The 11,050-nt window shown below is 31.8% G+C and overlaps 1 protein-coding gene across 4 annotated transcripts; it reads left to right on the forward strand.

Annotated features, from left to right (window-relative positions):
* Positions 1-1,403: 1,403 nt before the first annotated feature.
* On the forward strand, positions 1,404-8,362 carry LOC148616061 (adhesion G protein-coupled receptor D1-like). Of its 4 annotated transcripts, none has more exons than XM_088582728.1 (10): positions 1,404-1,469; positions 1,735-1,838; positions 2,305-2,404; positions 3,254-3,346; positions 3,648-3,772; positions 4,221-4,287; positions 5,473-5,558; positions 5,821-5,947; positions 6,573-6,766; positions 6,942-8,362. In XM_088582728.1, exons 1-10 carry the CDS (start codon positions 1,428-1,430, stop codon positions 7,093-7,095), a joined length of 1,092 nt encoding a protein of 363 aa, XP_088438854.1. In that variant the 5' UTR covers positions 1,404-1,427; the 3' UTR covers positions 7,096-8,362. The 4 variants fall into 4 exon arrangements, with proteins under 4 accessions (XP_088438854.1, XP_088438855.1, XP_088438856.1 ...); XM_088582729.1 differs by having other exon boundaries at positions 6,945-8,362; XM_088582730.1 differs by having other exon boundaries at positions 6,573-6,770; positions 6,942-7,077.
* The last annotated feature ends 2,688 nt before the right edge of the window (positions 8,363-11,050 follow it).

The raw sequence follows: 11,050 nt of genomic DNA on the forward strand, positions 1-11,050 counted from the left end.
TATCGATTTGTGAATTGGAAAATTATGGTCGATAATCAGACATGGTAAGGTTATAACTGTTTAATTATATTGGCTTTGTTCGATCTGGATATAGATGATGAAATGATTACCTGACATTTGACAAAGGTCCGTGCACGTAAGCCCTTGAGAAGGCGTGAAGGGCTCAATAAATCAGAATACGTTTAATTAAAGGTACTTATACTTCATCATCTTTGATCAGTGTTCTCCGCCCTTTTAATAGGATAAAGAGACCACTTCCATCACATCTCAATCTGTCAAACTCGTCTCGTTTTCATTAGTATTCTGATTTCCATACAGGACGCCTGTTTTTTAGAAGTAAGTTACTATTTGAATATATTCATTTCATATGATTTTGGTGTATTTTTCTTAAATTATACAATAGAATTTACATATGCAAACAAAAATGAAAACCTGATTATTGCTTTTTCATATATCATGTCTCTTTTCCTGTGTACTTTTTTGTACTTAGTAGTTCAATGTGCATATGAACTCCAACTCTTAGTAAGCATAATTTGTAATCTTTATCATAGTTTTAAAAAGTTAAGAAATAAATCTGTCATCATCTCGGTTAATTCAAAGTCATTGTTTTAGTAGAGATGTTATCGTTTTAGAATTTGATAATTTTTGGTTATTTAAATCTAATTTATTTCATGAAAAATGTAGATTAAAGAATATATAGAAACTAATGTTAATGTGCTCAATATGTTTTTACCCACATAAATTGACAAGCCAGGAAAATTATGACAAATCTCCACGGCTACTGTAATTCATTTTCATGTTGCATATGTAAATTTGTGTGTATACTGTGAAAGTACTTTTATTCGTGGGTACCAATTACTGTGGTTTAGAGAAAAAATATTAGTTCGTGGATTCTTTAATTCGTGGATTTGAAACTATATCAGAAAAATAAATGGAAAATTTCTTTTTCGTCGGCAACGAAATTTCTTGGTTTACCAAACCCACCAAAACCACGAAAATTAGTACCCAACGAACAATAATACTTTCACAGTGGTTCCTACGAATGAAGTTTAAATTTCTCGACATATTGGGACGACCAGTCGTTTCCCTGGCTTTTGTAGCGCACTAAGATAAAACTGATTATTTGAACACTTCCAAGGCATCAATGTTTTCCAATCATCGTCCGTGTTTTGCACGACATGAAGTAGACCATTGTTTTAAATCGTACCAATGTACCAGTGCTTCTTGTCTACTGTTGCAGCTATTTTCGCTCTTTTATAAATGTTATTTCCTTGGTCTTTGTCACTTAAAATTACGCTTCCGATTTTAACTTTAAACAGGAGGATTTATTAAGTTATACTTATGCGAATAATATATACATTTTATTGTGCTTTATTCATTTTTTCTACATGCTTGACAGGTTAAAAGAATATTATCTTGAAACAATTATGGCAAATTATATTTTCTTGATGGAACTGGAAAACAAGACTGTAAGTATAAAAAATTATTAAAAAATCATAGATTATTTTATAAAATGTAGAAATAAAATGGAACAAATAAGATTTCTTCTCAGTAAGAAAACATGAAAAAAAGTTTGAACATACTTACTCTAGGACTTTCAATGTATTTGCTTAAAAATATATGACGTTCTTATCACCGTCTTATAGTTGCTTAATTTTTATTTTTTGAATTTTATTTTTCAATTTGTCTGCATTTACTCTATAAATACACAGATGTGTTTTTTATGTTTTCAAGGTGACCGACGGAGAATATGCAAACTTAGTCAAGTTAACTGTTACAGGTTGTGGTTTCTCATTTGTTGGAACAATGCTCTCGTTATGTCTTATATGTTTTCTGCCGTAAGTACTGTACATTTTGAGCATCTCACAGAAGCCTTTTTCATATCTAAAAGGGAAAATATTTTAGTATGTTCAAAAAATAATATCAACATGCAGACCAATGTATTCCATATTGAATCTAAAACATTTTTTCGGTTTTTGTTTTTGTTTGGCGTTCCATATATATCAAAACATGGATAATATCGGATTATTTAAATATTGAAGTGCACTTCTAATGACAATATTATCATAGGATCCTTAATACTTCCAGTTCAAGATTATTTGTCACTGAAAAATATCCAATCCAAAAAATACAAGCAACATTTTTATCATACTTACCAAAACATGGTATTTGTGAAAGTTAACAAGGCATGTGACATTTTCTATTTCTTCTAACAGATAGTCTTCATTCTAGAAATAACACATGTTTCAACATTACGAGAGGTGTATACTAAATTTAACTAATATGATATCAAATACTTTGTAGCGTTGGAAACGACAGCACTTTTATCTTGACCAATCTTTGTATCAGCTTATGTACATCCCAGTTAGCCTTCATAGCTGCAGAGAATGCTTATCCAGAAAAGGTAAGGAAATTTTAATGCCATCAAATTGATCATGTTAAGATATGCAATAAGTATCTTTGTTGTGAGAATAACTTTCACTTCCTCAACTCCTTGTCACAGCATCTGTCAAAGTTTTTGTTGAATCATTATTTATTTTTATGTGGCTCCCTTCAATGTATGTGAAAGTCAAATTCTTTCGAATGAAATGGCACAGTTGGCATTTTGGATATGTGTCGTTTAAGATTGTTTCCAATTACTTAGGGACTGAATCGGCTCAAGGAATATTGACACTATCCATCTAAAAATATGCATTTTGTTTTTGAATATTTATGAGTATCTGATCGTTCAAACTAATCATCGATTGCATATTGGTCACAAATCGAATAGTTCTCAATTGATTAGCTCTGTCATTGGAACACGTCTTGATTAACATCTCCAGAGAGTTTAATCGATTGCTTTGATGAGTAAAAAGTAACGGCTTTTATTTATTAGTGATCAGTTAGTATGTCCTAGAAATATCCTTTCTGTTCATTTTAATCCAATTTATTTAACAAAATCAAGGATTTTTTAAACCAGTCACTAATCATGTCAGATTTTGAACAGGAAATTGTAGTAAAACTCTTTTAGAAGTTTGATCGACAAATACTCGATTTACAAAGCTGGTCAATCATTATCATTCGATTTTTGACCCATAAGTGATTAATGATCAGTTTGATAGATAGGTTTGTCGGGGTGTTATCATTTGTAAAAAAAAAGGCCTACTACAAAATTTAGTGTACTAGCCCAATTTTACTTATAATATGTTTTAATGATAATGCTGCACATGATTTATAATTTGATTCATATTGAGTTTTTTTATTTCAATTTCAGAATATCTGTAAATCTGCTACAGTTGTAATACAGTACCTGTTCTTATGCGTCCACTTTTGTTCTCTATCATATGGAATACATCTGTGTTCAAAGGTAAGGTCAATGTTACCGGTATCATATAATTTCATAGTCCTTGTATACCTCTAAGATTGGTAGGGGAACGTTTTAATGAAAAGAAACAAAATAGTATTGTTCGTATCATTGTTTTTTTTTTTTTGTTTTTTTTTTTGTCTTTTTGTTTTTTGCTTTGTTTTTTGTTTTGTTCTTTCACTTTATTTGATGTCGTATGTGTAAAGGAGCAGACAACTGAATGATTTAATTAACGCATCAGTGTATGAAAATAATGTAAATATGTTAACTCAAATCAGTACTTAACCAACCAATCTTTTTTCAGCTGAAGAATGTTGGTGAAATACAGAAAAAGCGACCATTAATTATCTTCATGTGCTGGGGAGCGCCATTACTGATATCACTGTGTACACTTATGCTAAGGGGAGAGTATTTTGGTAAAGGAGCGTTGTAAGTACCAGCTATAGTCTCAAACTCGAAGACTGTCATCCAACTGATAAACTTGATTTCATTTAACGTAATGGGGCGACCATTTGATTCTAAGGGAGATGGCAAATTTTGTGGGGTCAGAATATTTAATTTAAATATTTTGAGGGTAGGAAAATTTACTTTCAACCACATCGGGCAAGATTGTTAACTTCCATTTCATTGTATGAAGTATCTGGACTGAGGTCTGATTATTTATTTATTTATGAAGTGTAGGCCAGAATATTTATTTTTAACTTTTTTGTGGCCAAAATATTTCCTCCAGAATCTACCAGATCCCCCTCAGAATCAAATGATCGTTCCCTAATGACTTACTTAGGTCTTCACGTATAATCCTTCATGACTAACTTCATGATTTGGTCTGTCTTTAAATCCTCTTTGTTTGTATTGTTGTCATTTGTAAAATTTTCAGGTGTTGGTTACCTTCAGAACATGGGACAAGATGGGCCTTTTTGGGTCCTGTGTTGATAATTCAGATTGTAAGTAAGCATTAAATGCTAATAAATGAATGATGCGACCGCTGCATAAAGATAGAAAGATTATTTGTCTTGTCACTCTCTTCCTCGATGCGTTTTTATACGACCGCAAAAAAAGAAATGCGGTCGTATAATGCTATAGCGCAGTCGTCTCCCGTGTCGTCGTCAGTAAATTCAATAAAAAAATAAAACACACGTAGAAGATAAAACACATGTACTAGTTTCTGTACAAACATGTCTTGTATTAAGTTTAATGATATTTAAAGTGTTTTTAAATTATTTTACTGCTAATTGTAAAAGACAGTCCAATTTCAATACTAATTTATGTATGTTAGTGAGTAATTTAAATAGCTCTCTAGGTAGAAATCTGCCCTACATTATACCAATGTGTCCCACTTAACTACTTCAGAACACCTGTGTGATCTTTTGGACACTGCCTTTTAAGTTTGTATAAGTACAAATATTTGTAAGTTAATAGCTGTCAATTATGATATTGGTATAATGTAGGGTAGATTTCTACCTAGAGAGCTAAACTACTTAGTGGCCTACCAAGATTTGTATTGAAATTAGAACTGGTCCTTTTCAACTAGCTGTAAAAGAATTTTCGACATAGAAAGTTGCATGATAAAATTACAACATAAATTGTATAAAGCGTTTTAAGTGGAGTCAATTAGCCATCAAATGTTCTATGGAAATGTATTGGGAATTATAGTTTTTTTTTTAATATTACAAGAAAAAAGGTCGGTAACCCATAATTTTCTTTTTGAAATATGAAATAATGTCAGTTAATTGTTATTTATATAAATTAAGAAGAAATTTTATCTACCTGTTTTTTTTTAGTTTTCGAAATAGTGAAATTCCCCTCAGAGTCCAAAAAAAAAATTGCCTCCATTAAGGATTAATGATCTCGAAATCAAGATCAGGATTATTCTCAAGTATGTCATAAAGGTCATTCAAGGTCATCTTCCATGAAAACTGGGAAACTTTATCTACAAGAAATAATACGCGTGATACACCATAAACTTTTGTACCCGAACATACTTCTATGACATTTTATAATAGTTTTTAAAACCAAACACTCATTATTGATATAGATTTTTTTCTTGAACGAATGAGCTTTATGATAACGATAAAACATTTCAAAATAGATCTTGGTCCCTAAAACGTTATTGTAATTTTTACTTTTAGATAAACTGGTGTGTGTTTGTTCTCATGTTGACCACACGTTTTGCACTTGACGTAAAACGAGGAGAAAGTATCCAGAGTATTTTGAAGTATCTTTTTTATTAATTATATACTAGTACAATGCAATCAACAACAAAAAATTGAAACCTGTTGAAATACAGAATCATTATATTTTTTTTCATTTATTTTATTTTTTTTTTTTCTTCTTCTTCTTCTTTTTGATGTTAGAACATTTTTGGTGTTTAATTGGAAAATGAAGGCTAAGTATAAGAAAGTTATTCAAATCATTTTCGATGAAATTAAAAACTATCGATTTGACAAGCTTGTAATGCACAATATTTTGATTTTCAGACAGCAGTGCATAACAGGAGCATCGTTACTAGCTGTACTAGGATTAACCTGGACGCTAGGCTTTGCTGTCACGTTTGGTTCTCCTAAATTCCTTGTATATGTATTTGTCTTCTTTGCATCAACACAGGTAATGTAAAGGACCAAATTTACCTATTGCAGCGTATATTTTTTTTCAAATCTAAAACTTATTATTTTTATAAGGTTATACGATGATGTATTTGTTGCGTTTCACCATATCTGTTCCTTTTTTTCATTGTACTAGTTTTTAGATTTTTTCTGGCTCTCAATTTTAAATTTGGGATAAGAATTGTTTATATGACAATATATTTCATTGCATTGACTTCTTTCTGGCTGGTCTGCTTGTTTCGTGTCCCTTCCCGAGAAAACTTTAATCAAGAATCGCCGGAGAATTCGATTGAAATAAAGAAGTCTTAACCTTTCAAATTATGAAACCTATTATTCGATTTAAAAATGTATTTTCGATTAGAATGTTTTCAAAGAAGCTAAAAATGTTGCATCTAAATTTGAAAAGTCTTGTATGTTTAACTTGGCAAAATACATGAAACAAATACTAGTAATATGAAAAATTCAATCATTTTTCACGGGCAAATATTTTCCACGTGAATTTCACGTGAAGGCTCGATTCATCAGAATATCAAGCTCAATTCAGGTGAAATCCATGTGAAACTTTGAAAAAAATTGCCAGTATATGGATGCAAAAATACCAACCATATTAATATTGAAAATTTCAGGGAATGATGTTATTTTTCTGTCATGTTCTGACAAACAATCAAGTCCGCAAAGTACTATGTGTGCGAATGAAACCACGAGATCCTGATGCAACTGTATCTGTTGATTACAGCGAAGATTTTACCAGAACTTCCAACATCTTCGAGAATAGTGACAAGAAGAACTCTGTATGTAGGAGTGGCCGCCGTTCATCTGGGTAGGTACGTAGATTAGTAATATGCAACTCATTCTCAGTAATGTTTTCTCATTGAAGAAAAATCACCCCTGCTTTATGTTTTATAGATGTAACGAGTAGTATATAATCATTATGTTTTTGTCATACATGTATGTGAAAGTTCAACTAAACCCATATAAATTTTTTTTTCTTTTAGCAGATCATTCGAAGACAACGAAGTAAAGATTATCCGCCGCAGATCTGACCTGACTACTCAAAAAGAAAAATTTGGTCATCAACTAGAGGTCAACCATGACAACTATGCTCATCGAAGAAGGCGATCTTCTGGTCGCAAACTAAGCACCGAATAGTTCAAAAACAGATATACATTAATTCTTCTGATAAAAACTCTTTTCTTAATATTCGAATGATCACAAGATAGTATATGAATACAACAAATTCCTGGAACCAAAAAGAATGAGATCAACAATACCGAATAAAAACAATACTTAAAACCAATCTACCAAAATACTAAATTTACTTGTTCTTACTTTCTGGTGAAAAATCATGCAATTATACATCTAGGTATTTTCCATGAACTCTGGTATTTCTATTTTCAAGTTTGATTTTGCACCCGCCGATATATCTCGTATAAAATAAAGAAAGATAAAGTACTATTTGGTTAAACAACGGACTGTAATATTTCTTTTGCAACATATATATCTTCATTCCTGATAAAACTAAATCCAAATTACCCATATTCCATAAATACCGCTTATTTTCGTGATTGGTGGTTTTTAAACATTTTTGCGAGTGTTACATTTCGCGTTATGTTAAGTTGACAATATGTTTAACTCTCAAATGTGCATATTCGCGGGTACTTCCTTCCGCAAATAATTACTCATCGCAAAATTCGATGAAATATATAAACCGCGAACATAAGTATAATATTTGGATAAGGTTTTGAATGAAAATATCAAAAGCATTAAATTCTATGACTTGTAACCCTAACACTATATGTACATTCGTTTATGCTGTGAATAGTATAACTGTTGTATAAATGAGTTGATTAATTTCACGTTTGTGTCTTTTCTGTAATTGCCGGAATCTAGTTTAGATGAAATAAAATTCGTGCACTGTCTTTCTACTAATACAATATAAGGCCCGACTAATCCAAGAGAAAAATTCGGTCATCAATAAGAGGTCAACAATGACAACTATTCTCATCAGAGCAGGCTATCTGCAAAATAGTTTCAGAACAGATACATATATATTCATCTGATAAAAAAACTCTTTTCCTCAAATTCGAATGATCACAAAAAAAGAATATCGTGTCGTGAACATATTTGTTCGAATTCTTTTAGATCTTTTTCTAGTAAAGAAAAATAAAAACCACGTTAATTGGGCTTCTTTTGATATGCTTACAGCACATGAATTCCTGTCAGACAACCGTTGGAATTCCCATGGAAACCAATTGTGCACCTCTTTCTGTATTGTTACGAGTTACAGTTCATGGCTAGAGTAAATAAAGACCTTCAAAACAATATTTGGTAGAAAAGTTTTATAACAGCTTCAGATATTTAGACGATATTTTGGCTCTTAACGACGACTTCAATACTTAAACTAAAGATATATATTCTGCAGAACTTTCTTTGAATAAAACAAATATTGATAATAAATAATGTCCGTTTCTTATTCATATCAATAATGGTAAAACTTAATACTAAAATTTGCGATAAAAGGGATGATTTTTACTCCCTACCCTTTTTAGATAGCGACGTCTCTGTCACCATCATATGGTGTTTACGTATGGTTCGATTTACTTGTATTTGTAACAATGTTTCGGATTTTAACGGAAATATCTTTATATTACAGAGAATTTTCTACATCAAGATTTTCGATATCATAAGCTCATAAAAACATTCACACTTTTTTTTCAACCAATACAAGAAACTCGTTCTCAAATACAGATGTACTTGTAAACTATTAAAACATGAGGGTATCTCCCATCCTATATTTTATGGTATTATTCTTCGCAGAGTATTGAAAGCTTACCCAATAAGCTGACTAATCCATTGAATAGGCTATTTCGTATAAGGTATATAGGTCTGATACTGTTGTCAAATCGTTAAGGATATCATTTTTGATTCGCTCATAGGGTCTTTTAGATTGATTGATTGATTGATTGATGGGGTTTAACGCCCGAGCAGCAATATTTCAGCCATATGAACATGAAATGGGTGATGAAATGAAAAATGGGATGGGACACAAGGAAAATGGGGTCGACAAATTTTGATTGCCACTTGTAATGGGGAGAGGTGGGTATGATCGGACAATTTAGCCTCCTGTGGCGGAGCCCTATGGTTCCTACTCCAGGAGAATACCACAGTAGGGTTCTTTAACGTGCGAGGAACGTGGCATCTTTCCCAACACGATGCACTACTATGGTTCACGGTCAGGTTCTCCGTATTATGGCCAGAGATATCTTATAATGTATATAAGATATATCTCATAGACTTTATAAAAAATCATATATTATATAAGATATCTCGTAAACTTTATAAGATACCTTATATTCTTTATCAAATATCTCATATATTTGATAAGATATCTTATGTATTTAATGACATATCTTATAGCGAGCATCGCGAAGCGGGGTGAGCTCTACGATTATTACGTGTACTTTCTAAATTTCCATTAAGGTTCCCAAATATATGAACGAAAAAAAAAGCCATGTCCCGGAAGTAACAAAAAGTGACTGTCCTTACGGAGAAACTTCATCATTTCCTTCAATCAAATAAATAAAAATATATAGGTTAAGGTTACGTTTCAGTAAAAATAAATTAATCATTTCGGATAGTTTTCAGGTCTTTAACTTTTTTTTACTCATTTAAAGAAGTGAATGTAATGTAAAAAAGTTCGGGAAACACGTGGACGTACGTACGTGTATCTCCGCTGTTCCACTGTTGCTGTTGTCAAGAACATAACCCGCCTTGGAAAAAATATAACTCCGATTGTATTACTCAAATCGAAGCACAGCTTTTCTAAGATAGTAAAGGCAATCACTTTCTTGTTTGCAGCTGTCAGTTACGTCTGAATTTTGTTTAAGTCACATGATATGCGCAAAATATTTCTAGAAAGCAGAGGCACTTACCCTACCGGTGCACCTCGTCCATGCTCCCAGTTTTTTAGTGGAGTCCGAGTTGCTCATTTCCTTTTGTTACTTTGTATGTATGATTTTAGTTACTTTATGTTCTTTGTTGTGTATGTCTGTTTTCCATGTCTGGTCTTTGTCCCTGGATTGCATTCTTTCGATTACCTTGGTTCCCTTGATTACTCATCCCCACCATTCGTGGAGAAGTGTAATATTTCCGGTATCTGTACAAATTGATCTGACCGGCTAAAACTGAAAAGGATGTTACTAATAAAAATTGTAAAGTGTGGCGAAGTGTTACATAGCTATCGACTATTAAAAGGCGAAGGGAAAAGGGGATGGGGTTGGAATTTTTGGGGAAAAAATTATTTCATAGTCACTCGTTTCAAGCAGTTCAAAATTAGCTCCTTGCTCACTCATTGAAAAAAATCTCCGTTATTTAACAAGACAGATTTTCAAATAAAAATATTGATTACGCTTGCCTTTGAAATTCAAATAGAAATATCGCACTTGCGAAACAAAATTTTTTTCCGACCCCCACCCTTTTTCATTTTTGTAATGTTTATATTATTTTGACGAATCTCACACAGACAGTACACGTGTGGTAAAGCTCTTGGTGCTCGCTGATTTAGGGAATGCTTACTCCATATTAAAGAGTATAGATATCTCATGAACTTTTTAAGACATTTAATAACTATACTGAAACCATATTTATATTCATTTCATGTCCAAGATATCTCTTTATAAGATATCTTATAAAAGTCATTAGATTTCTTATATAGAGAAAAAAATATAAGATATCTCATATCTTTTTTAAGATATCTTATAAAGAATATAAGATATAAAGTACAAGATATATCTTGAACATGGAATAAATATAAATACGGCGTGTCATAAGACTACTACAAAAATCCTTGCCTGGATATAGCTGAAATACTAGTACTGTTGTCTGGACATTAAACACCAATGTTTACAATGTAACTCGTAACAAGGTGTATCACGCTGTTTGGCATGGCCCTTTACTTGACGAGGTCGATTTATTACGTTTTATTTGTATCAAGCTCCCTTTTAAGTTTTGAATGACAGAACACTTCACAACTTATATTTTTTCTTAATATGTGTAAATATCCTGTCAGGAGTATCAATATACTTTAAGATTTTTACTACCAACA

This window comes from Perna viridis, chromosome 5, assembly GCF_037379345.1.
Source record: "Perna viridis isolate PV_CMFRI_1.1 ecotype Kerala chromosome 5, ASM3737934v1, whole genome shotgun sequence".
NCBI lineage: Eukaryota > Metazoa > Mollusca > Bivalvia > Mytilida > Mytilidae > Perna > Perna viridis.

Bases quoted from the DNA above. Each gene is read 5' to 3' on its own strand.
- LOC148616061 (XM_088582728.1), top strand. From the start codon at position 1,428: ATGGCAAATTATATTTTCTTGATGGAACTGGAAAACAAGACT. The intron at 1,839-2,304 runs GTAAGTACTGTA...AATACTTTGTAG, and splicing joins TGTCTTATATGTTTTCTGCC to CGTTGGAAACGACAGCACTT. The intron at 5,559-5,820 runs GTATCTTTTTTA...TTTGATTTTCAG, and splicing joins AGTATCCAGAGTATTTTGAA to ACAGCAGTGCATAACAGGAG.